Consider the following 27,778-nt stretch of genomic DNA (forward strand, 5'->3'; position numbering starts at 1 on the left):
TTATGCTGTGCTTTATTCTAGTGGGGGGTGTATCGTGATTTTGAGCTAAAATATTCCCCTGCTGGGGGGAGGAGGCCATGCTGCACAAGCAGCCTGATGGTTCGATCCTCATTAGTGCCTGCGATTTGGTTGTGCCGCGGGCCTTCCATAGGCATGTTCAGCCTGATGGTCAAACTAGGGTAATGGGTTCTGAGCGTCTGAATCCTTCATTTCACTGGCCTTCATGGAAAAACAATCTAAGTATGCTAACTGAAATCCACTTGGCCTGAGGGAATTAAAGGTCTGATTTAGGCTGAGACTCATAATGATCTGTATAAAGGCTATTTCGGAGGAGGGAAAAGATCCAGGTAAAAATTGAATTCATGAATGTTTGACATCAGCCACTCATTAAATGAAAGGAGCTAACAGAAAGCTGCTAAGTCACTGACCGCTGCAGAAAATAATTAGTCAGCAGTCTGTCTGGCAGCAGCTGATATGCATTTCCTTGTGAAAGATGATTGAAACTCACTCAGGAAGTAGAGACGCTGCTCAGAATAAAGAAGGAAAAGTTCTCTTTCTTTTCATCACGATGCTTGTAGCTTTTTCTTTTTTTTTTAAGAATAAGGCAATCTTCAAAATGTTTTTAAAGACTTAGTATCCAACCCTGAAAATGTGAGTGGGCCATTTGACTACAAAATGAGACAATGCAGAGGGTTATGAGGATTACTGTCACTTATATTTAGGCAGCTGATGAATCAAACTTCTTAAAGCTGAGTCTAGTCCTTGAACTGTGCTTTTAACAAACTAATCAAAAGAGAACTCTGGAGCTGAGTGCAGCAGTTTTATTGGAAAAAGTCCACAGGTGTGTGCAATTCCTTTATTAAAAGATTTTCAAATACATTGGACAAGAAGCAATTGATGATTGAGTTATTCCTTTTTTTTATACATTTTTTATTTCCAAAACTATACAAACATTGGAAAACTTTCATTTTCCTCCATTTTCGCTATTAGCAATTCTGTAATGATAATTAAATATCTCCCATTTCAATCTGCAAACCCACTTTTCAGGAGGTGACATTTTACATCTTTGACAATAAAAAAAACGTCAGTCATATGTACATGTGCTTAAAGTTGCATAATTGAGCGTCATACAGGTGCTGAAAAGTAGTAAGTGGGTTTCAAGATTCACCCAGGAGGGCTGAAGGTTTTGAATACACATAAACTGCGTACATATGATTTAGTAGCCAAGACACTCTTTGTTCCCTTTTGTTTTCAAGGATATCTATAATCTGTGTGCTAGCTATGGTGTAAGGGTTTCTTTAGTAAAGGTACTTAAGGAGTGAAAAGCAGCGCTGGCAACAACTATTGCTGGTGAAGAACATGAATGGGCAGAGAACCGTATGCATATACACAATACAAATATTTCAAAATTAACTTGAAATTCTTATGTAAAAATAATATCTAGAATAACACCTATTTCTTGGACTGGACTAAAGGAGGGGAAAAAAAGAAGAAAAAAGCCTTATGTGAATATAATAGTTCAGCAGGGGAGAAGAACAATGGAAACACATGGATTAAATTTAGAAGCTGATCTTGCAATGTATAATTACTGGAAATTCATTTGAAATATAGCAACATTATCAGTGGAAAATGAAGGCTACAACTGCAGCAGACATGTACAGTATACTTTATGAGCTATTATATTGGCCATACAGATTTGTCTACATGTTATTTATTTGAATCCTTAAGGCTTCTCTAATGTCTTACATGAAAGTGCTGTCTGCTTGGATCTTCCATGCATGAGGGAAAGGGGACATTTTTCAAGGAAAAAAATATGATTTTTATTCACATTTCAATTACAATAGCACAGCCAGAGACACAAAATAAAAGACAATACTTTATGGTACCTTTGTTTCATTTATTTTGGCCCCCCAAAGATGCATGCACTAGACTTTATGTACTACAAGGTATTGAAGTATTTACAGCATTGTACATGTGCTCTTAAAGGGATGGCAAAGGGAAAGGTCTATTTTTATATGGATGGGAGTAAAAGTTACTTTCCTAGCTTATTAATACATATTCAAAGTGAGAGATGACTCTTCCAAAAAGAAAAGCCCACAGAGAATAAAGCTATAACATAATTATAGCCAATGATAACAAACTGTACAGTACTTTACCTGGGAATTCTCCTCTCTGTCACTCCTGTTTTAAATGGCAGTGCCAACTATTAAGCGATGTTGCTGTGCTCCCCTTGCCCTGTCTGCCCTGTTTCTCCTTATTCCATCAGGTATAGCAGTATATTACCTGTTTATGAGATTTTTATTTTGAGATATTTTACTATGTTGAATGGACATTTAATTCACAATAACCTGATGGCAATTTTTGGATAAATGATATAATTGGTATTTACTGGGTTATGGCACTAAAGAATTCAGACCACTATAAAGCGCGTCATTGATACTTCAAGTGGACTTTGGAAACCATCTCTCTAAGAAATTCAGCGAGTAAGGCTCATACCACTGATCTCCTTCTGCTTTTAAAGGTAAAGATATGATACCCAGTACACCAAGTTAAACAAACAGAAGGCAGTGGGGAAGAAGATGCGGGCATAGGAGTCCATTTTGGCAATGCGGATATGTATTCTTCCATGCCTCCATGCTCCTGTTCGACAATCCTCAAAGCAGCAAAAAAAACTAGCACAGTCCTTGCCATCGAGACACTCATACCCATATTCTTCATCCCTTTCTTGGAGGTGTGTAGCATTGTTCATTTGAATAGTAGCTGATCGAGGTCGGATGTCAATTGTAGGTGCCTAGGATGGAATGGCAGAAAAGAAAAAGATGGCAGGAGGGAGACACTCTGTTATTATCACCAGACCAACAGGGAAACAGAGACTAATGGTCAACATGTGAATGATGGTTCTGCAGGGGGTACGTGGGAAATTGGTAATATTACCTTGAACTTAAAAATCAGTTTAAATCAGTTGCATCATACACTAACTTTACAAGAAAGCAGCACAAATCAAGATCAAGTTGACAGCTGAGGACAGTTAGCTTTAATGCCAGACTAAGTAAACAATAGAGGTTAAAGGAAACAGAAATACAACTGATGATATTTTGAATTGCTTTTGTTTTATACTTCACGTAACTGCTTGATATATGAAGGCAATTTGGGTGTTGCACATGGGCAGAACAGAAATAATCAGTTGGAAATGCAGGATTATTTGTGATACAGGGCTGGTTTGTGCAAATATATATATATATATGGAAAAAAAGGCAAAATTAATGTCTTTTTAGTAAGGTTAGGAGAATCTTGGTAAGACTCTCCAATAGTTAGTTTGAATGTATGCACTTCACCATCTACTAATGTTAACCAACTAGAAGATTAATCGTGTACCCAATTTTATATGGTAGGCATACATTTATTGGAGTGATTTGAGCGAGTTATGCATTAAAATGCAGTTAAGCACTGGTGAACAGTAGTATGACGAGTCTTAAAATTTCCTGCAGATAGTTATTGTGGTAAAATAATTACAATTTCATTCCATGAGCATGTAGACTTCTTGGCTTTTATTTTAAGGTTGTTTTTTGTTTTGGACAAAATCTCTGCATTTCTGAATGAAGATCTAGATGTATTACACAGATATATTTGCTAATTTGCTAAGAGTGTGTTGGTCAAGTGACAGCATTAAAAAATATGTGCATCTTAAACCCTTTCAAAACTCTGACTTTTTTGCATAAGGAGCAGGATTTTAATAATTGATGATGACGCTGAGTTTCGTTCAGGTCAACATCAGAACAGATTTATAATTTGAAGTTAAGTCATAAACTGAGGGATCAGAGCTGAGTTCTAAAAGGGTGGTTTCTGTTGTAGCTGGTGGCATTGGATCCCATGGGCAATTGAAAAAGAGAGAAGCAGAAATGTATTGAACTGAAACTCTCTTAATTCATGCGATCCAATAATGTTGGTCATTCTTGAACTTAGTGTAAGTTCAAAATCATAGTGAATTGATAATTTGTCTGCTGAATCAACTCTACGTATTATTTAGAGAAGCGTAACCATTCTACTTAATTAGGAAGTTACCTAGAGTAGAATGCTTAGATGTCTAATTGAAGAAAACAAACAAACAACAGCACTCTCATATAAGCTCTAATAGTTAAATTCAGCAGTCGCATGCAGTGAATTTCCATTCCAAAAAACTTTATACCTTGAAGGAAAACATCCGAAGGAGCTTTCATTTTGTAGACAGAAAAGAGAATCAGAAGGTTTGGTTTTAAATTAAAGAAAGAAAAGAAAGAAAGAAAGAGAGAAAAAAATAATGTAAATTAAAAATATGTTTCTAAAACATAGTAAGTCAAAAAGAACTAAATTTATAGAAAGTTTGGGGTAACAGCCATTTAAACAAGTATCTATGGTATAAATCCCCCGCATTTTTATCTTATCTCTGACTTGTAACTACATCCAGGCCAAATACATAGTGTATCAAACTCCATTTAGATCTTTTCATAGTCTCAGGGTATTCCAATCTTTCATGTTAAACTGTTTTGAAAGAAGAGACAATTTGGAGTTTATGAATGCAAATTTTAGAAAAAATTACCTGAACACTGAGCGCTGAAGACTCTACTTTTAAGATTTCTAGACTCTGGGTTTAGTTTCTGAGGAACTATTATTTCTATTTGTCCCAGGATTGTCCCAGATAAGTAGTGTAAAGAGCAACTAATCTCAAACTGAGGTAACTACATTTGAGATAGCTAATCTTTGCTCTCTTAATTGTCTTTGACACAGGTGCACATAAGCAGCCATTTATTTCAGCCTAAGACTGGCAAGTACATGTCACCATCCAAAAGTGCCTTTTAATCAAAAAATGCCTGTGATGAAATCCAAATTCGCCATACCTAAAGTAAGGTGAAAATTCTTCCTGTGTAGTCTTATGGATGTTTTGCTGGCTGTTTATCCACTGCAGTGTATATCTGCAATTTTTTTTTGAGTGTATTTCTCAACAATCTTTTAAAGGTGAAATTATAACAAAACAATGTAGTGAAAGGTACTTTAATTAATACATTTTGCTAATTTGTTCTTTCTTGCTGTGTTATAACTAAGAGAGAATATCTTAAGTAGGATTTTAGCAGAGCAAATCCAAGCACTTGCATTATTTCTTAGATGCCTGAAGTGGATTTGAAAATATTCTTAACTAATGTAGAACACTTGTGTTCGTCACATTTTGCAGATGCATATTTGATTTTTTTGAAGAAGAAGATTAGGATACTTTCATTCCCTGTAGTATTTTACACTCTTTCTTTTCACCTCACAGATTCTAGACAGCACACTTCTCAATCAGCAGCAAAAGGCAAGAAGTCTGTCCTGGACAAAATAAGACAGAAATTTTTTTCCCTACCTGAGCATACTCCTAGAAATCTACTGAGGATATTCCTGGGACTTTTTTTTTTTTTTGCTGTGGTTACTATATACATTTTTTATTATTGTGTAGCATGCATCCATAAGTAACATTGCAAAATGTTGATAAATCACCTTCAAAAGGAGAGAAATAGATAACGGAGAGAGAAAATACAAGAAAAAGAAGATAAGGAAACAATGAAAAGGAAACAGATGCTTAAAGGGGAATTAGAAAGAAAGCACAGTCCATAGTTTGAACATAAAAGATTAAATCTAGTTCTGATAATACAAAATCCAGAATTGTGCCAATAATACACATGTACGTTAACAGCAGAGAATATTGCTAAAGCTAAAATAGAGAAACTGACAGTTCTTCCAAAAAGGTCACAGCAAAAGCTCTATCTATAATATAAATAACAATTTCATTGGTAGTTGTTATTTGTAGAACGGTTTGGAAAAAGGGTCCTTGTTCTAAGAAATTCATTTCTCTGGCATCCAGGCAACTGTAATATATGAGGTTTTCTTATTGTCAAGGTAAATGTATTCCCATTAATACAAAAGAAGTGTAGATAAGTAATAGCAAACGCTCAAATGAAAGTACAGGCATAAAGCAAGATTCACTCAGAAAACCTAATTTAATTTTATACCTTACTGGTAAAAAGATACGTACTGGATTTTTCTTCTTTTTGTCTTTATCCTTGCTTGGCTTTCTGTTGCTGACAAAGTAGTGCAAAGTTCCATATTCCACCAGTGCAGAGAAAACAAAAATGAAGCAGACTGACACAAAAAGATCCATTGCTGTCACATAGGAGACTTTTGGAAGAGATTTACGAGCAATCGTACTTAGGGTGGTCATTGTCAGGACAGTTGTAATACCTGGTAGACAGACAGAAAACAACAGAAACGTTATAACTTCAAGTAACAGAGTAATTTTGCCATTCCTCTCTCTGACTGTTTCTGAAGGATTCCTGCAGTTCTGATAGATAGCAAAAATATCAGTCCATCCCAAGCAGTGAGATGTGGATTCATTGAGAGCTTCAGGGATGAACAGGGAGCACGAATCATTTTTTCATAGTCATTGCAAGTGTTGCTCTACAGAATTCTTTCATTAGATGGATTTTGATTCTAAGAAATGTGTTTAATTTAGCCTTTTAGCTTTACAGTTTCATTTTTAGGCATCCTTTATTCAGTTTTAATTGAGAACTTTAGTTTTAGGGTTTTCTGGTCTCAAATCCTTGAACAGTTAGAGAGAAGAGAACTTCTTGTAACAGAGTGAGGAGTGAGAAGTCACGGTGGAGAAAAAAATATACCGATCACTTTAGTCCATTCTTCAAAGTACTCTCAAGGCTGATCTAAAACTTTCCATGCTGTCGGGATAAGTTTCATTTATTGAATTCATATCAGTAATGATAACAATGCTAGTAAGAAATGCATTTGCAGCCATTATATGAGATAGAAATTATGAAAATTCTTAAGGAAGCATGTAATCTGGATGAAAATTCAGATCAAAATCTGTGTCTCTTTGTAGTGTGCCATGTAAATGAGACTGTGTTTTCTTTCTCTTATTTTAAATGCATTGTGGTTGTAAGGAGAAAGTATTAGTCCTAAATTCCCATATGAATTCTCTGTTGCTGCTTATTTAAGTGATTTCTTGCAAATAAAGCTGGAAGACAGTCTCTCAGGACCCCTTACAGTTGTCACACTGTGAGGTCAGATTTCTCTCAGTGCCAGAGCTGTGCCTCCTCTGGTCTTCAGAAGTGGCTATAGCTTATAACCTAGAAGTACTAGGACGTGCCTCACCTTCCCTTCTCCTTTCAGAACATGATTCCCTGTACTGTGATGTAAAGAATATTAAAAATGCATCAGAACAGTTAAAATTCATCATATTTTTATGGCAAATTTCATACCACAGATTATTTCTCAGCTGTATGAATAGCCAAGTTCTCAGCAGAGAGACCACTCTGCATTGTACGTCTAAGCAAAAACAAAAATAACAGCTGAATGCCTTTATTCATTTTATACTTTAAAGCACATTTTACAACCTTGTTTTAGAGAGTGAAAAAAAGCAATAAAACACTTAAAGCATTATGTCACGGGGCCGTTAGTCCTCTATTCCTGTGTTTCTTTCAAGGGAAATCTGTAATGAAAATGCTGTCCCTGCAGTGCTCTGTTCTGTAGTTCTGTGAGGAAATGAAAATGCAGAAGGAAAAACTAAAACAATTCTTAGTAGCAATGGTTTAATTCAGAAGTAGAAAACTAAGTGTTTTCATCTCCACAGTCAAGTTTCTACACTGCTGGTTCTTACAGGTACAGCTGGTTTGTGCAAGCAGGCTGAACTTGGTAGTTCCTTATTTGTGTCAGAGCTAACTGTGTAGAAAGGGCTAATTCGGATTAATTGCATTTCACCTTTTAGATACGGGCAAATTCAGTTGATTTTGTGGTCTGAAGGACACATTTGACCTTTGGACCCTCAAGCAGAATGCTGGTCCCACATTCCTCACTTTCTACTAAATCAGAAAAGATGCAAAAGCTTTTATTGGAGATGATCTTGATCTGCAGTACTCCTAGTTAGGATCTGACACAGTAAAATGGAAGAGAGAGAAATACGGTTTAAACACTGTTATTCCTTGGGAGCGATTACATTATTCTAAATGAGGGGAACTTGTATGAAATTCTCTCCTCTTGTATTTAGAAACTGGGGTCAGTTTAACATCATAATGCTGAATAAAAGCAGGAAGGTAAAACAACTCACCCAGTGATGTTCTGGCTGGAACTGCATCCTTGTTAATCCAGAAGGAGACCCAGGACAACACAACAATAAGTGTGCAGGGAATGTAGGTCTGAATAGTGAAATAACCCATTCTCCTGCTCAGGTTAAAGTAAACAGACATGACTACATAGTCTCCTGTAAAATAAAAAGATACTGAAGTAGAATAATATGTTAAAAAAAAAGGTCATAGAATTACTAGATGTTAGCTAGGACTTTCCTATTCTATGTCTGAGGTATATATGAAAGTCATGCATGTTCACTTATATAACTTGAACTTCAGATTTCAAGGGTAATCTCCTTTGCATAGCACAGCAGGCTTCTAATTTACCACTTCATTCATCACAACTTGCAGATGCATGGATATTTCTCTTCAGGACTCAGGAATAAAGCAAAGCTTCAGATTTTGATGTATTTCTTCTAAGCTAAAAAAACCCTGGATCTCATCTTTACTTCAGATTACAGCACTCCTGGGAAATCTTGATTGCAAAAGAACTGCAAAACCCCAGGCTGCAAAAGATTTCATTGCAGTTCTATGAAATGCGGTCCAGAGATAAATCCCAAACTCAAACAGAAGAGGGTTTGCAAATCCACAGTAAGATCCTTTCCGGAAATATCCAAGAGACTCTGTGGCTAATGTGCATTCTGCTTAGATCACTACTGCTCCTTAACAGAGAAAGTTCTGTTTTCAGATGTAATTAAAATTTTCATTTCCCGCATAATAACCCCTTTGAACTTAGTCACAGGAGAAACTTCAGAGATCATTTTTCAGTTGTTTTTTTTTCTTTTTTCCAATATGAATGTCCATATCCCAGGGATTAACTGGTTTTTAATTTCATTGCATTAAAAGGAAACTAGAAACTTAAAAAAGCAAATTGTGTATTTGGGATTTACAAGAAGATCTGGTTGAATATGAGCAACCAGATTTAACAAATAGATGTTGTCTGATTATCCCCTTAATTCACAGATAAACTTGCCTTATATGTGTGTGTTATGTGCTAAACAAGACATTGACCAGGAACACCAGAACTGAAGCCAGCCTCATTCTTCGCCTCTGTGGCACATCTACTAACTTCCTTGAAAGTGACTATTTTGTCAGTTTGGGCAATGAATTTCTTAAGATTGTTTTTTCAAAACCATTTATTTTTTCCCCTGCTATATTACTGTAGAGATAACTTAAAGCAGTAGTTGTGTTATTTCAAAGTGAACAGTCTCAGAGAAAAGGCTGACTTCATGTTCAGTGTTACTGTATTGCTTTAGAATCAACAAATTACCAGAAAGATGGGAAATACAAAGCCAAAAAAATGTGACAACATAGAAAGTTAGTAAAGATTAGCTCAGAACCAAAATAAAATTTGGCTGTTTTCTCTCTGCTCTTGTTTCTTTTTAAGTTGCAGCTGTGGTAGACCATCTTGGGGAGTAGCTGAGTGGATAAATCAGATCCTAGGTAACTGCTTCTTTCATCTATTTTGCCCATAATTCTTGTCCTGTACTTGGGCATGTCTGTTCGTTGGTTTTCACACTCTTGCCTTGTAGGATCTTTTACTCAAACGAACAGAAAATATCACAGTCTAGTACAGAAGCCAGCACTACTGCTCAATTTTGTTAGAGCCGAATCCACAACTCAGCACCAGTCCTGAAAAAATGAAGTTAATCCATATGACCCAGACTGGGGTGTGCTGCAAAGACTTTGTGCAGAGACTCCTTCTTCAATAACCATGTGTGCAAGCCCACCAAATGGTGTGAATATCACACAGATATGTGTTTATGTCAGAGAGAGGGAGCAACTTTGGTTTTTCAGTTTTCTAGATGATTTTCACAAACAGTGTTTTACTGTTTTCTCTAGGAAACCTGATGGAGATTATCTGGTCTCCATTGAGATTTATTTAGATTTTTCTTTCAATAGAAGTAGTGTTTTTTGAACAGTGAACTATTGCACTAATATATTTTTACAACATTTTATGCGTTTATTTACATTAAACATATATTTTGTTCAAAATGTGACACATATGAGCTTTTAAAATGTTAACTAACACGTGAAGGCCTTGGTCCATTCCGCAGCAATGAGTCGTTACTTTGAAATCTCTGTCATCTCAGTGACATGCACTGAGGACAATCCATTTACACAGAGTGACAGCAGTGTCCCAACACACAGCTTTTGTTACACAAACTGAAGACAATCCAGGTGGAAGAATTTTTTATATAATTGAACACAATTCCTTCTGCTTTTTTTTTTTTTATTATTTAATAATACTGGCCTTCTTAACCAATTTGGAAATAGCATATTTCTGCTACTGTGTTCTATAAAGTTAGAAAGTGATGTAATTGTTCTAGATGTTGTTCACTTCTTACAAATGTAATTGGACTTTTCTTCATGCAAGGCCTATCCTTCCTAATAGATGTGTATGTAAAAAATTCCAGCCACTCCAGAACAATGTTTACTGGAAACAATTTCTGTCAGTTTCAGATATTTGTAGCAATGCCCACAGTATTATTTTGGCAGACCTTGCTTTCACACCTTGTAGAATCAGAAACATTTTACAGAAAGCTCAACTAAACGAGCCCATATATACTTTAACAGGCTTTAAGTTTTTTACAAAATGATTAGCTAAATCAGAGGAAGTCAGAACTTCAGTGTCCAGTATAACTTGCCAGGCAGCGTGGAGCCGTCCAGTCAGAAGAACTATTTAAATATATGTAAATTCTTTTAAATTACATGTTGCTTTCTAATCTGAAAGCCTACTGGTGCTGCAAATGTTGTGCTGTGGAGTAAATTCCACTATTTCAGAGAATCTTTCTAGAGAAAGGAATAACATTTATACCACAGAGAGGAATTTTTATTCCTTATCTTGCTGGGTTGGGATTTTGGGATGTGGGTTGTACTGATTTTTCGCCAGCATATGATAGGAAAGGCTGTCTGACAAGGCAAGCCAATAATTCTGTAATGTATTGAATATCTCCTGCAGTCTTTAAGTAATATGAACAATTTTAAATAAAGCCATAAGGAGAGCAAGAGTGCCCCAGAGAAGCGTGGTGCTAAGCGTTGCCTGTGCAAGCAATGTAATGGTGTAACAACAGGCCTTCTACATGTGTGATTTAAAATAAGGAAATACTCTGGAAATAATCAAATACATAATGCTATAGAAGCATACAAACTAATGCAAGTCCAAAGATGTGCAATTTAGTACCTAATACCAGTTGTCATAAAACATACATCCAAAAGGTAAAGCACATTAAGTCCTCTGTGAGACATGGACTTGGCAGTACTTTGCTTTAATCCCACTTTTCATGAGTTAAAATCATTACCTCTTAAAATGGAATCTTGCCTCAGCACTGTTTTTATCCATATTTGTTTTATTTCTGACTTTATTCATGGTCTTCTCTGCTCTTCAGCTGGGACCAGCTTAAACATTCTTAGTTATTTTCAGATTATCTCTGTGCCTGAGGTGATTTTCACTCCTGGTGTGATGCCTGCATGAAGCTGTCAAGCTAAGATGCTATTTTAGTAAAAAATGACCAGAATTGATACTTAGCACAGTGTTATTCACTAGTTCTCACTTGGTAAATTGTTATTTTTTTCATTATTACCTCATCCTCATTCCCTGAGCTCTGGTTCTTGTCTATCCAATGTTGCATACTGCAGCTATGGATGTTCTCAGACTTGTCAGATTGCTGTTTGGAAGACTGATATAATTTTGGACTTTTCTGGAAATGAATGATAATGTAACCTGGCAGCTTCTTTGTGACACAACATACCTAAGTACTTAATGTTTGGCACCTTAATTAGATGATGTTGCATTATTTAGCTGTTCACTAGAGATATCACAGCCCTACCCATTCTATGGTTTATATACATTATATATGCATCTAGAAAATACCGGGTGTTTTTTACTTTTAAAGAAATACAGTATTTCTCTGGCAAAAATAATCTCATTACCTCGAAGAGCACAAGTCATCCTTAATATATTTAGACATCATTTCTCTCTCTCCCCTCCACCCTATGAATATGTATATATCTTCTATTCCTTTATGTCTGTATATATAGATAGCTAGATGTAGTCTAAAGATATGATAATCAGTTCAACAGTTTCTTCAGTAACGTGTATTTGAATTTTAACCAGAATGCAGTCCCTTGGGAAAATGTTATTCAGATCATGCTTATATTCATGTATAAATACTCATATCACATTTTTTACGAAGTGAATATTCGTGCTGTTTATATTCTGAAGATTAGGAGACGTGCAGCAGGATTCTGACTTGAGGCAGAGCCTCTTCATGCTGCTACTCTGAATTGGAAGTTGGGGATTTCTCTCGGTGGCAAAAATCCTTGTTACATATAGAGAAAGTGAATGGGCCTAAATTCACAGCTACAGAGTAGGAGATATTTTGAAATGGAGATCAGTATTCTATCAGTGCTTGGTGATCATGACTTCTGTAAGTGTTTACAAGAGGATTTTTTTTTTTTTCCAGCAGTCCTCTGCCATTCTAATTTACACAGACTCAACGCAGCCAGTGGGAACTTGAAGCTATTCCTTCCATATACTTGTGTAATGCAGCAATTTGAGTACTCAGACTCTGGCTCCATTAGACATTAGGGGAAGTGAATTCCTGATTTGAGGAACCATCTGTGCATATGTCCTGGCCTAATTCCCAAAGGTTCAATAGAAGGAATTAGTTGTGCCAGGAAGTGTAGCCAGGGGGAGATGTGCACTGCACTTAGCTGACTTAATCAGCACAGTGGGTGCGATCCTTCACTACGTCCCACTTGTGGAATCAGTTATACCTGTGCAAAGTGAGGGGGAAATTACACCTATTAGTAATGCATGTTTAAGTGACTGTGCAAAGTGCGAGGTACTGGGGCAACAAGACTCTAATTTGTTCTCTAAACCTATTTTGGAAGCTAGTACAAATGCTAGAGAAAAGAACAGCTTTCTAACATCACAGGAAATTGGTGTCTTAATTATAGTTCAGGTAGCAACACTTACGGCTCAGATTGCCTCACCCTTACTATTATAGGATCCAATTTTCTGTTGTTTTAAACCACTAGTTTAAGTTATAGAAAGATCTGCACAAGACCTTCAAAAATTTTATGCTGGCAACCTGATCGAGTTACCAATATGTGTGATTTCAGTTCATTCCCATAGATAGCTTTGGAGCGGATAAAATTCAGTGTTTCATTCCTGCTAAATATACAGGGTTTCTAACAAAGAAATTCAATTAAGCAAAGGCCTTTTTACATGATGGCATTTCTGTGAAAATCTTTCATGGCTAAGCTAACAGTTTGGAAAACAACCCATGTGTCCATAGACACAGGCAGTTGAGAATCTTTGCTAAGACTTGATTCTGATTAGCCTCATGCTGCCTCTGCTTCCTACCAAACCACGCACCGCTCTGAAGGGCGCAGCAAAAAGAGACAGATGCTCACACAATGACATGTCTCTGTTCTCCTCATGCTTTCTTTTTTCCTTCAGACAGACTAATACCTAAAACCTCCAGAAAATCTCTAAGTGATGAAAGTATACAGAGCAAGAACTCTTCACTTTGTGTCGATTCCATAGTGTAGGAGCAATTCTCCCCCAAGAACTGGAGTACTGTATGACAGGGGCTGAACATGAATTTCCTTCAGTATTTTAGTTACCTTGAATACTTTCACTAGTGTATAATAGTATGAAAATCCATGAGTGCTTTAGTGATTCTTGATAGTATTTAGGATTTAGTATGTTTCCTGCTTGAAATACAAAAATCTGTGAAGAAACTATATTCATAATATATCCGTATATTCCATAGCAGAATATTAATGATGATTCAATAACAGGCAGAAAAAAATGGTATCAAGTAGCTTCATAGTATCTTTTAAAAATTTGAAGAAAACAATGGTAATATACCGGCCAAATTCCCCCAGAATTATTCCTACAAGCCATCATTTGTTCTTCAAGGACTGATCAAATGGCTAGCCACTGGGATTTAACATAAGTCACTGTTTGTATAGTAACTAACAGGCACAATTTTGTTTATGCAGCCAACAGAAGCCACATGGTGCATACAGACCCAGACACACACCAGCTGCCCAGATTTCCGCTGTCTTTTTTTTCTCTCCTAATTTTAAACAGAAACCAAATAGAAGATTTATTTGGAAAACCATACAGATAGAAATATAGATAGAAATGGAAGGTTTTCTCAATTAACTCTTATAAACAAGTACAGAAATGACTCGTTATGTATGGAAAACTCTGCTTAGCTCCTGTTTCTGGATGGACTGTACATAGGAAAATGGCAAATAAAATAAAATCATACCACAGGAGGGCACTGTCACCTCAGATTGGAAATGAGCAACAATTCCAAGTCTGCCCGTGGAAAACTGAATTGTAAAAATTTCTGTGATTATTCTCCATTTGATTTATACAAACACTCAAATGGCATAACTGACTTCTACAGCTGTGTTAATATAGCAACACTTGTATGAATAAAACCAATTTTTGTATGAAAGAAATATTACCAGAGGAATATCACCTTTGTGCTACACGTAATGAGTGTATAAACTGCATAAATTGTTAATGAAGAACAACCATAGCAGCAGAATTTATTTTCTTTTTCTCATAAATAAGTAATGGAAACATCCTTGTTCTCTCTCTCTTTTACTGTTAACATGGCCAGAGGTCTCATTTTCTGTTAGGTGGAGATCACAGCTAATGCTATTTTCTTTTATTGTTTTGTTCGTTTCTTTTTTTTTAAGAATGAACAGGTAAATGGTAGTGTAATGGAAAAGAGGAACTGTAGTTATAAGTTCGTTGCTGTCAGTACTCAAGGTAAGCTGTCTCTGAATTAACGTCAGTAAAAAAGACAAAGGAAGGCCACTCACATTGCAAGGCATTTGAAAGAATGATTTTGAAAAATGTCTGAAGTATTTTTACAGAATTGAAAGGCCTTAGACACTGCTTCTGCGATGATTTACCCACACATAAAACAAGATATTCCCAGACCCAAAGGGGCCATTGTCTGAGGTGTTCAGATTTCTAGAATCTATGAAAACCATCTGTTACTTTTCTAGAGCTGACAGAATTGCATTTTGCTGTGCATTAATTCAGTGTTCTAAGTATCTGGACTGGAGATACATACTTAAACCCTAATGAATTCAGATGAGATTCTAATTCTCTCTAGTTCTTAAAAATTCAATTTTTTTAGACCAGCACTGATTATAAAAATATTAGCAAATGGGACCAAAAGAGATTCTAAATGCCTCCATCTTTTTTAAAGGACTGGGCTTGGCGCCATTTTTATACAAATATTCTCCTCCCAGAGGAGGCCATGAGGATGCTCAAAGGGCTGGAGCACCTCTCTTATGAGGACAGGCTGAGGGAGCTGGGCTTGTTCAGCCTGGAGAAGAGAAGACTCCGGGGAGACCTCACTGCAGCCTCCCAGTACTTACAAGAGGCCTACAGGAGAACTCTTTATCAGGGATTGTAGTGAAAGGACAAGCAGCACTGGCTTTAAACTAAAAGAGGGTAGATTTAGATTAGGCATTCAAACAAATTCTTCACTCAGAAGGTGGTGAGACACTGGCACAGGCTGCCCAGAGAAGCTGTGGATGCTCCATCCCTGGAGGTACCTAAGGCCAGGTTGGATGGGATCCTGGGCAGCCTGAGCTGGTGGGGGTAACCCTGCCTATGGCAGGGGAGTTGGTACTGAATGGGCTTTAGCGTCCCTTCTATGATAAATAATAATCATTCTATGGTAATAATCAATAACTAATTGGTAATTAAATTGCCTGTAAAATGGCTGACTTCTGGTACATACGCATACTTCCACTTCTGAGACATTGGAGGGCAGGAGGGCAAACAGACAAAAAAGGACTGGTAAAACATGGGGAAAGCCTTTTCTCTTCCATGTCAGAAGAAGAGATGGCAGCTGAGCTCTGGTGCTTAGCAGTGACTGGGGTAGACTGCCGTCCCCAGGGCAGGCAGGAGAGAGGACAGCAGGAGCAGGGACTCAGGTCTCTCCCAAACTAGGCCCCAGTGTCAGACTGCAGGCTACACTGCACAGTGCAGCTTTAATCTAGGATGAAAAATCACATAAATAGTTTAAGATTGGTGTACTCATTTCAATGCTTTTGTTCCCATCTCTTTCCTTGACTTGACAGGGTCTGTGTTTGGAATTCTTGCTAGCATTTATTGTTTTGTTTGGGGTAAGAGGTCAGTGAAATGTCTTACAGTGTTACTGTAATATAAGAAAAACATAGTATTCCTTTCTAAACACAATTTTCTGTGAGGATTCATATTTAACCTACACAAATTACACTTTCGTAGAATATCTAATATCCCATATTTTTGGTGATGTTTCTTTCTTACCGCAGATCAGGAAGTCTTTAGGTTTGCCTAGTCCAGCACTAATAGAAACAGTACTTCTAAAACTGGATATTTGTCAAAGAAAGAGATGATGACATTAACTCATCTTTGCGTTATGTTTTTACATATGTCACAGTAAAATCATTTTGGCCAAAATATTTGATCACAGGGGCACCTGAGTGAATTTCCATAAAGATAAGACAGATACTTGATCATAGTGCTGATCATAAGCTGATAATTATGGGATTTATTGCTTTACACAGCCAGGTAAAATAAAAGACTCTGGGGAAAAGGGAGAGTCAGAAAGAGTACTGTACCCTAGATATGTGACCGTGACACTTTCTCATTATTTCATCCTTTCCTAGATACCCTTTCATTGCTTCTGTACTTCACAGTTTTAGATTTTTTCATTGACTCATTTTTGGACTGCATAAGTGCCAGACACCTTCAGAAAATAATTAGATCTTTTCCTTTTCAAAACCGCTCAACATTCTCTTTCCCTCTGAGGTTTAGCAGTGAAATACCAGTATTGTGTCATAGGAAGTCATGATGTGAAATAAAATACAGTGAATGTTTAGCCTCTGGGGCAAAGAAAGAAAGAAAATCTGCAATGGCATTGTAGATATTTGCTTGCAACAGACTTGAAGCACTTGGAAGCAGTCTCATTTTCTACCTGACTGCTGGTGCTTGCTGTGCCTGGGTGTTACATAAAGGACAAGACGATTCATGGTCATTGCTGATCCAACGTGGCAGCTGTACTAAGTGACTTCCACCCCAATTCTAAATATCCATTTCTAAGCCATGATTATAGCTTGATTATGTAATGGGGTAAAACAACATTAAGACTTTCACAAAGCTGGTACTATAGTCCATTTATATAAGATTATCTCTGGGATTCAGATAGCTGCAAGCCTGGTTTTCAATTCACATTCCAAAGGATGAATCCTAACTACATTGAACAGCAGGGTGGAGGGTGGGAGGAGATTTCCTTTTCTTTTTTTCTGTTTTTAAAGAGTAACACATGTATGTCTGTGTGTGAATGTGTCTGACGTCAAACATCTTGATTTCCTGCAGGACCAGGGGGAGAGGAGCTGGAATTAGTTTGTGTTTGTGTGAAATGACAACCCCAGCTGATGAAATTCCTGTAAAATGAGATGAATCATTATAGCTATCCAAGCAAATGAAATTTCTTTATGTATGACATGACGTTCTGACCACAGTTCTGAATTTGTTTTTGCTCCTCAGCTACTCATTCCACGTGAAATGCTGTTTTCTCAGTTTGTTTGACAGAATGTGTTCCACTTCTCATTTGTTTCTAATTATAGAAGGAAAGAATGTAAATACTCTAGACAGTAATTAAAATCTATTATTGTTGTTCCCACTTTCCCTTTGAATTCACAAAGACATGCTTCACCCTAAGAATTGTTGCTGAAAATATCACTATGAGGAAATGTGTTGAGGGAAATTGACATAAAATTCTGTATGTCTCTAAGACTTGTCCATGAATGCTACAATTTTGAAAAAAAATGTATGACACAGAGCCTTTTTTTTTTACCTATATATATATATTTCTTGTTGAATATGTAATTATAAACAACTGAATTTGTTTTGGGGTATTTGTTTTGAAGGCAGCTGAGCTACTATAGTGGCATCAGCAAATGCAGGAGGATTTTTAGGGCACAGGATTAGTGTTCAGATGTGGCAGCAGCATGATGTAATAGGTTGCAACTGCTGTGAGGGAGTCATTATGTGCCAGTGTGTAAATAATCTGCAAATTAAAGAACCTTCTGCTCCCTTTACAGCTTCTCTCTTCCCCAGGAAGTGTTCGCCCAGCTCTGCATCTCATCTCTGGGCAGTTAGAAGTACTTAGGTTTCTAAATAACTCGTTTGATGTACTGTGGTAGAAAATAGGAACAAATAGATGAGCAAATGTGAGGCTGACAAAAATTTCAAGTAAAATGAGAAAGCAGAGAGCCACAATCTCCAGGTAACATAACCAGTTTGGGTGCTGTTCTGCTGTAAGACTTGCTGTGCCTGGCACAGACAGGCATCTTGTGTCCTTGGCTCTTTTGGATGTCTGGTTGTTGTCTGAACAACCAAGTAGAGCCTGTCCACTTCAATAAATAAATAATAAAATGACACTCCAACAGCTGACAGCTCCACATGTTTAAAGCAAGGACTTGATTAGTTTTGAATATTTGACTTGTCAGTATTATAAGAAAGGTTTTGAGATGCAGTGAGATCACCATTGTCAGCAAATAATAAATATGGTTTATTGTATTTCATTCATTTCAAGGTATCCAGATGGTATACCCATGGTATACCCATTTCCTGGCAGTATCCAACCCTGCCTGCTCTTAAATACAGGAGATAACTACCTATGTACCTAAGTACCTATGAGAACAAAATGACCGAATGGTCAGTCAAGGGAGACAAAAAGATCCCAAAGGGAGTCAGATCTTAGGTGGGCTAACTTGCGAGACTTTCTCATCTCAGCTGACACTAGGCTTTAGAGTTTTGTTGTGGTCAGTGAATGAACCTATGGGCAGAACGACTCATGACTGAACAGGAAGGTCCGCATACAATCATGCATTTATGTACACTACTGCAGACTTCCCAAAATTTCAGAAATGGTAGAAAACTAGATACAGGCCTATTTGATGAACTCTACAATAGAAGAAAATAAACGATGTATTATTTCTGATTTAAGTAACAGACTTACAGACATGTTAGCAAACTCCCTGAACTAGTACTGTTTAACAAGCTCTGTGCACGTTCTGGTAGCTGAATTGACTTCACAGGACTAATGCAATTTATACAGCAGTGCTTCATGGATTTGCTTTTAAATCTTCCTAAATTATCTTGAATGGCAAAGGTCAATTTGGAATTCCTCGGAAGGCCTTTCATTCTGAGAGAAGAGGAATTTGAGGATACAGTACATTTAATCTTTTCTCTTGATGTTTCCAGTTATTTTCAGAGCCAAGAGACAGTATTACATAACCTGGGGCTGCAACAACACTTGACGTTTTCTTCTCTTTCCTCTCCAGAGGAGAGAAGACATGACTGCATGGAGGCAAAGTTCTGCAGGGAAGCTATGGGTTTCACAGATTCATTCTGTCTTAACCCCCCAGCAAAAGAAATATTTATAAATGAAAGTACCACTTGAACACCAGCATTTCTTCCACTGAATGCACAGGGATATCACTAGAAAGACAGTACGATAAACAAAAAGCCCAAGGGATGCTGGGAGGAATACAACATGCTTTATTGCTTGACTTTGAGCACTATATTTATTTTAGAACCCTAATTTCATTTATTTTTGGCATCCTTTAAATATTTTAGAAGATTTCATCAGCAAATATTTAATTTTAAACCCCCAGGAAACCGTTCTGAGTAACCCAGAAAAGACTAAAATTTGCCCAGTTATGAGATCCTGGAAGGCAAAACATCAAGGAACAAAAGTAGCACAGATCAAAACCAACTTTCTTTAGAGCTCAGTGTGATCAGCTACCAAATGTCAGGGGCTTCAGAGAGCTAAGGCAGCTCAGTAATAAGAGAAGATGACTTTGAGCACAAGAACTCAACACAGATACGTAATAGAAAAAAAAAAATTGACTTCTTGAAAGGCAACACAGCCCAACAATATCTCAAGCAGTGTGGATTATTGGTTAGGACACTGAAGCAGCAGGCAAGATATCTCAGGTCTAGTCCCAGCTCTCTCAGTGAAGAACTTTAGGGCTGTAGGACCGCTGTTTCTCTTCTCCCAACCCATCTTTCCTCTCATGGAGTTCTAGGAACATGTGCACGCTATGTGCTTGAACAACATCTGGCAGTCTCTACTTTTAACAATTTTAACTAATTTCTTTTTGTAATACTTTTTTTCTAATTTTTCTAATACTTTTTCTAATTTTAACAAATTTCTTAAGTGTTCTTGTCTTTCTGTTGACCCTAAAAGCTATCGGTATCGGTATGGTTGAGCAAAGAAGCAAAATAAAATAAACTCCCTTAGAATAAGAGCCAAACATTATTATAAGGACAGGTCTGAAACTTTCTCCATTACTCCAAACAGTTTTTTTTCTTACAAAACTTTTCAGTTTTGTAATGTTCATTACAGTGTTTCGAAAAAGAGCAAATGTTTTGTAATATATACACATATATATATACTTAACAACATGGAAGTAAGGTAACACCTACAGATAACAGAACTTTGTAAGAGAATAAAACCCCTCAGGCACTGGCACTTGCAAAACATAATGACAAGATGAGAAATGCAAGCGCTTTTAAATTTCCATTATTTCCTGCTGTTGAATATTGACTTAAAAATAAATTACATAGCAAAAGATAATTCTGTTCCATAAAAAAAAAAAAAAAAAAAAAAAGTTTCATTGTGAAGAATTTCAGTGTTGAAAAGTCTGCAGAATTCTGCAGGAATCCTCTTTCTCAGCTTCCAGTTCTGTTTGTAGGCATATTGAGTTTTTCAGAAACCTGTTATCGACTCAAATATTTCACTAGACAGAGTCAGGAAGAGAGGATGTTCATACAACTTGTTAAACTGTGCTCTAATGCTAACTTCTTGTTTAAGGTTTCCTAATATGACTGCGTAGGAATTCCAGTGCACATCTTAGTATTCATTTGCATTAGCAAGAAGTAGCGGAATTGGTTTCCTTCTTATTTAAAGCAAACACTGAAAAAGTAAATTGTCAATCTCAGCATTGGCTTTTTAGCATTCAGCACTACTGAGCTAACATGGAAGAATAATAATAATATATATATATTAAAAAAAAAGAGAGAGAGAAAAGCAGGAGAAAATGGCAGTATTTAGCCTGTAGCATTCAGAAATTGTTAATTAGGTTTTTCCTATGAAACTGAAATGATCAGCAGCAAATACAATTTCTGCAAAACTTTTGACTACAAGTGTTGCATTTAAAATGTTAGCTCAAGCTGTGCATCTGGAATGCCCTTTTGTGCCTCAACAGTACTGCTCTGAGCACACACTGGGAGACTATTTCTGGGTATTTCAATGTCTCCCCTGTTTAAAGATTTGCTCAGTCCTGGCTGCCTCCTTATGGAGCCATTCTTGCACCCTCCTCATATCATTTTTGTAATTGAGCTGACTCCCAGCAAATTGGTTCATGCTCACTCCGGTGCTTTGTGACATAGGGTAATCCTGATTCAGCACCTATCAGGTTTGTTTTTGGTCTGCATAAGCTGCCTACACCAGGAAGAGCTGCTGATGGAAGAGATCTGAATGTGTCTGTGTATGTTAGGGGAAAGGAAAAAGAGAGAAGAAGGTGGGGATTTTTGGTAACTATTTGTGAAACATTAGTACACATCAGTGTTCTCTCAATTACTACTATATGCTGTGGTATGGTCTTGTTCTCACTGCCTATATGCAGCAGCATACGGTTTGTTTGTATACCAAGAAAGTGAGCCTTATGCTCTTGCTAATGCCTCATGGCACCTTTCTGAACATGCAGCCAAATGTAGTTGCCATCAGAGCTGCAGTATTGATACTACTACTTTATGGGCTAGGTAATTTTTCTTTCCCGCATCTGTCTAGTGTCATACTTCTCCTTGTGAAAGGAACAATTACATTCTGGGGACATGGGCACTGTTAGGATCACCCTCAGAAACTATTAACTAAAGAAGCACTGGTGTCTTAGTGGTCCAAGGAAGCTTCCCAGCCATGCACCCAACCTAAAAAGCTCCTTCAGTTTTGAGTCTTACCCCCACTGACAGTAGAAGTAGCTCTTATATATAAATAATCTTAGGGCCTTTCTGAAGCTGCGCAGAAGTGCACTTGGCTTTTTCCTCTCACTGTAGTATGTGACTGCCTGGAATTGAAGCTGAGTTATGTTTAACTCTTATTAAAAAAAAAATTAGTTTGGTTGCATTTAGATTGCACAAATAAAACTAGAAATTAATGTGGACTATGGTTAGTTCATGCTCTGAAATTGGTCATTCTGGAGAGAATATGTTCTATTTAGCCAATATAGATTTATCTATGTGTATAGATTTTAGCTTGTTTCATAGAAATTTGGCTCATAGAACATAGCAGAGTAAAGAGTTTGGATTGGTTAGAAGGGCACCTTTTGAACTAAGAGAACAGATGAGATTTGAAAGAAATCAGTTTTCTAATCTGAAGGACAGTAATCCTGAAAATATACTTAATTTGGCTATTATGAGGTATACATGGTTCAGAAGAGGAATACATCTTTCTTTATCTTGCATGGTCTGTTTAAGGCATGGAAATAACAGCGTTCTGTCTCAGGGGATAACTTGTTGCTTACCTTCTTTCTGAGTACCTGCTATCTCACACAAGAACATTCCCTCTCACGTAAATTGTGCTTGTATCTCTCTGTACATGCAAACTTGCTATGTCAGATAAGGTTGCTCCCACTCATGTATATGTTTTGGGAAAGTATACACCTGAAAACTGCATTTTTCCAGTGAGGAACGTGGAAGAATTGGAGACACGTTTTCTTTTGTGATCCTAAGTAGATAAATCCCCTTTACTGCTGTAAGAGGCTGCCAACGTACCTGGAGTAATTTGTTACTTCAGAGTTCACATCTAGAAATATTAAAAAGAAGGTATTCTGAATTGTATTATTTTTTAATGACTACTTAGAACATTTTTAATTAAAAATATCACAAATGCATTTGTATTCCAATTTGCGACATTTCTCTGAAAAGGCTACTGGGTACGAGTGCTTGAGAGGCAAACAGTAGCAGTCATTCCCCTGCTATCAATTTGCCTGAGGACAATGACTGCTCTGTGAGCAGATTCCAAATTTTTTCTAGTTTCTTGAGCATTTTGTCTCACAGAAGCCAGGTGCAAGCCTTTAGCAATGTGCAAATTAATCTTGTTCACAATCACAGCTAATGTCACAGCAGAAACATACGCTGACAAAAGTAGGTGTTGCGAACCAGTCCGAGGTGTGATTGGTGAGGAAATGGAATGGAAATAACTAGGTCTAACAGAGCAGTTATTGATATGCTACGAAAGGATATAGCAAATGTCTGGGTATATTTTTAACCTCTTGAGCTTTTTAGGAGGATGTAGTTGACGTTAGGTAGAAATTAAAATCTATGGAGGAAGGAAAAAGAAACTGTCAAATCCAGAATCTCTTCAGCTATCAGAGAGCAAGAAGAAATAAAGGCACTGAGCAGAAGAACCTAGGACGTGGTAAAAATAGTAAATAAATGTAGAACTCATGAAGTAGGTATCATACACTGATACAAGAACCTGAGAAATCTTACAAGAATGGAAACTGGTTAACAGTGAGACAGTGTTCTAAAATTATCTTTACTGCCTAGCATGAGTGTCAGGTAGGCCACAGGTCTGCATGCAACAGGCCTGCAGAGAAGAATGGAGATGAAGAGAATCCTTACTTTGTAGATCATGTCTTGGAAGAAATAGCTATGAAAAATGAATAATTTATAACTAGTAGCACTATTTGAAGTCAAAAAGATCAAGCTTAGGATGAAAAAAAAAATTCTTTAGAGACTGCAGATACCATCTTGAAGTTACCAAGCTTTGCAGGGATAAAGGTAGAGCTTCTAGATGTGTGTAATCACACTAGTTCAAATCCTACAAGGTATTTAAATGACTTGCCCTTTTCAAGAGGATACTTTTGAGGATCTATTTATTTCTCAAATAGACGTATTCAGGATAATGTTCGTGGCTACTACAGAACAGGTTCCCTTGGGAGTCCATTCCACATCACAGTGTGAATACCATCACATTGTGTGTTTTCAGGCCATGAAGTACAAACTCTTATCTTTTCCAAAATGTGAGGTTATAACATTGTGATTCCTATGGGTAATGTCTTCTTGAAACTTTCCTCTCTTAACATTTGAAAATGCTACATAGTGTAAAGCTTTTAAAAATGAACTGACGATACTGGAACTAAAAGGCTGTGTGGCATACAGAGTAGGTTGCATTTGGAAGGCTGTAGGACCCTCACCTCTGAGTTGATCTTTGCCACCTGGGCTAGACCATACCCTCCCTATAGGTGCTGAAGTTGCTGGAAGATAGAAGGTCTCCTAGACTGTTTCTTAGAAAAATAGCTGCTGTATTTGTAACTCCATAGAGAGAAAAGGCTGCAACTGGGGCTAAGCACAAGAAAAACATGTTCCAGTCACCCAATGTTTCTTCATTTATCTTTCTGTGGAGGATGCTATCATAAAAGACTTGAGGGATGAGATGTTAGGATACATGCAGAAATGATACAATGGTCATTTCTATCTCACAGGGATAGCTTGCTATGGAGTACTTCAGATCAGACTTAAAGTTACTTCACTTACTACAAGAACAAAACAATAAAATTGTAAGCAGTAAGTCCTCATGCTCAGGAAAACAGTATTTGCTTTGAAGGGGGTTTATGAGTTTCGTGGAATGGATATGGCTACAGAAATGCCATCCGGTTTCCTTTGGGAAATCATCACTTCCTCCTTGCAAGCACAGTACTGCTCTGTCAGATGCTGTATCAGCAGCAGTCTGCCCTATGGGTTCTGCTTTGTTAAGCCCACGCCCTACCAGCACCTCACCTTCGTGCATACAGCAGCTGGGAGAGCAATTGGAGCCAAGAGAGCATTTAAAATACTTCAAAAGAAGTAGAGTCAAAAGAAGTCCATCTTTTTTTTTTTTAAAGACTAGTTTTTACTGTGGAAATGACAGCTGTGATGTTCTCAAATTGCACCTCAAAGGGTTCCCAGCCACATGAATCTTAAACATATTTTTTTTATTTCTAGTAGTAGAATAAGTTCAAAAGAAGATGACTGATGGCATATTTTTGAAAAATATGTTGTATGATGTAGTTTCCTTCCTGCAAAGTGAAGTGAATGTTCAGAAGTATGAACACAAGTGTAAAGAAAGTTTAGCAGGCAGCTCTGAACATGATACAATTTGTTTAGTTGTGCTACCATGAGCTAGCAATCCTGACTGTAGACTAAGATTCTGCTATAAAATAAATTATATCAAGAAGAAGTTTTTATCCATCAAGTTTGTATTCCCCAGAATAACAGCTTTACCATATTAAAAATATTAGTCCTTAATGCCCTTTTCTGAAGGGCTACTTATTCATTTACATTTGGTTTTATGTAATGTCTTACAAGTTTTGTGCTTGGGAAGTACCTGTGGTGCTCCATTCAGACAGGAGAATCAGTAATGATTGTACATATATCTTTGATTTTAACTAGTAGAGGTGGAATGAAGTCCCCTCATTAACCTAATCTAGTTTGAAGTGTAGAATCTCTATATGGATCACTTTAGCTTGAGCTGAATTTAATCATTTTCAGAGGTACTAGAGCCAAATATTACTTATTTTCTATTCATTTCTTTTTTTTTATGTCTGCTACAGAATCTTCATGCAAACGTTCAGTGACTATTTGAATATTACTATTTCTTTGATTCCACAAACACTACATACCGAAAGGGTGCAAGTTACCTTAGACTATAGAAAAGGGGATAGAATAGGTGAAAGTTAGCTTAGCGAGTAGCTTAGCAAAGTGAAATTTGGTGTTGAAAAGACAGACAAGGAGAAAGTCTGGGGCATGTAGTCCTTGTTAAAACAGTGGTATACAGTACTAGGTGAAACAGTCAGGGGATGGCTCCCCCCGAGAGGTCCCCAATGGCAGATGCTTTTCTATATGTAAGCAGTTATTCTACAGACAGCAGGTCTCCTATTTCTCCAAATAAAACTGATAGCTGCCCTATCTCTGGAATGCAAGGCAATCAGCTGGAACAGTACACCGCAAGAATTAACAGAGAAGCAGCAGATTGGTGAACAGAGTTGCAGCCATTAAGACGGCTGGCTAGAGCAAGTCAGCGTTTCCAACTCGAGCCAGGTCAGGGTACACAGCAAGGGATACTGCGACCTTTCATCAGAAAAAGACCACAAGACAACCACCGAGGAAATACCACGCATGCATAACAGGACTGGGACCCGGGGCAGGGAACTCATTGTAATAACCCAACCTTTTCTTGGAAATCTAATGCATATGTAAGCTGCTTGTTCTTTAAATATCTGCCTTTCTTGTCATCTGGTGTGCAAGTTAGGAGGAGCTATCCTCCTTGCACCCAGCTCTGAATAAACATACCTGCTTTATAACCTTATGTGGGTTATAGAGTCTGATTCCGCACGTCAACATGAATTGTTTATCTGAACTGAACGTAAAATGATTTCCATTTTTTGGCCTACAAAGATTAGGCTGAAAACTCTCAGATTTCCAGAAAGCTCCCAGTTGTTTCCACGTTTCAGCTAATTCCCAGTATTCTCATTGCAGCATTTTTGCTCATAGACTTTGAGTCCCATCTGGGGGCTGAAATTACAATGGCTTGTGAAATTTAATTAAAAATGAAACAAAGAGTGAATAGACATTTTTTTAGAGCCTCAAAACTGACATTGTTTAAGCTCGTGGTAAAATGAAGAGATGCATATTACCTTTTATCCTGTTCTTGTAAGAGAAATCAAGGTTATACTATCTCAGTACTTCCACGTTTGTAATTCTGAACACACTGATCAATTGTAACTATTAAACCAGAAGTTGCAAGGCGTAAAAATACATGTAGAGAGAAGCTGTCACGTAATGCTGCAATGCTGCTTTCTACACCATCCACTGCTGCACACATTTCTCCTCCCAAGAAAGGTTAAAGCATGAATTTTGTTCTTATCAGGCTCCAGAGCAACTGAGAGAACACCTGTGAGGAATGCTTCAGCTGCTGAAAAAGCTTAAGTTGGCATTTACATGTTCATTAGACAGTAGGGAATTCTGCCACAAGATCCAAATTTGTACAAAATCAGCCTTCTGCTCACAGAACTATTCATTTTTCATTTTTAATTCTCCATATGTAAAGTCTCCTATCATGTTGTGAAATGAATATCCATTCTAAACTTTTCAGGAGGTGACCACAAGAAAGAGGTAGGCCACAGGGAAAGAGATAAGAAGTAGAGGTTTTTTCACCCCAGCATGATGTCTGGGATATGGCTAATCCAGAATGGATGGGCTCCAAAGCTGACAAGCTCAGCAGGGATGTCTGCTTTGGGTAGCTTTATACTGGATTGGTTGGGAATGTGATGTCCAGGAGCTGTGGTAGCTGTCCTGTGAGGACAAAATGATTTATTCCACTGCGTGGAGCAGACGTTACCACATCTAATGGCACGGGTTATCGTAGATCAACCAGCTGGTAGGACGCTCAGTGATCATCTCCGTCATTGCCAAGCTCTGAAACAGTGCTGCCATGATGGGTGAGATCATGTTCTGATATGAATTACCTTTTCTTCTCTGGATGGGA

The 27,778-nt window shown here is 37.3% G+C and overlaps 1 protein-coding gene across 2 annotated transcripts in view; it reads right to left on the reverse strand.

Moving 5' to 3' along the window:
- GABRG2 (gamma-aminobutyric acid type A receptor gamma2 subunit) overlaps nucleotides 825-27,778 on the reverse strand; it is a 71,133-nt gene continuing 44,179 nt past the window's right edge. Inside the window, exons 7-10 of one of the 2 annotated variants that reach the window (XM_021410909.1) lie at nucleotides 8,126-8,278; nucleotides 6,044-6,249; nucleotides 4,187-4,210; nucleotides 825-2,791 (exon numbers count right to left, since the gene is read on the reverse strand). In XM_021410909.1, coding sequence (XP_021266584.1) covers nucleotides 2,516-2,791; nucleotides 4,187-4,210; nucleotides 6,044-6,249; nucleotides 8,126-8,278 — 659 coding nt within the window. In that variant the 3' untranslated portion in view covers nucleotides 825-2,515. The remainder of the gene's footprint in view (nucleotides 2,792-4,186; nucleotides 4,211-6,043; nucleotides 6,250-8,125; nucleotides 8,279-27,778) is intronic. The other variant, XM_021410910.1, reaches the window with a different exon arrangement.

The sequence above is a fragment of the Numida meleagris genome, chromosome 12 (assembly GCF_002078875.1).
Source record: "Numida meleagris isolate 19003 breed g44 Domestic line chromosome 12, NumMel1.0, whole genome shotgun sequence".
NCBI lineage: Eukaryota > Metazoa > Chordata > Aves > Galliformes > Numididae > Numida > Numida meleagris.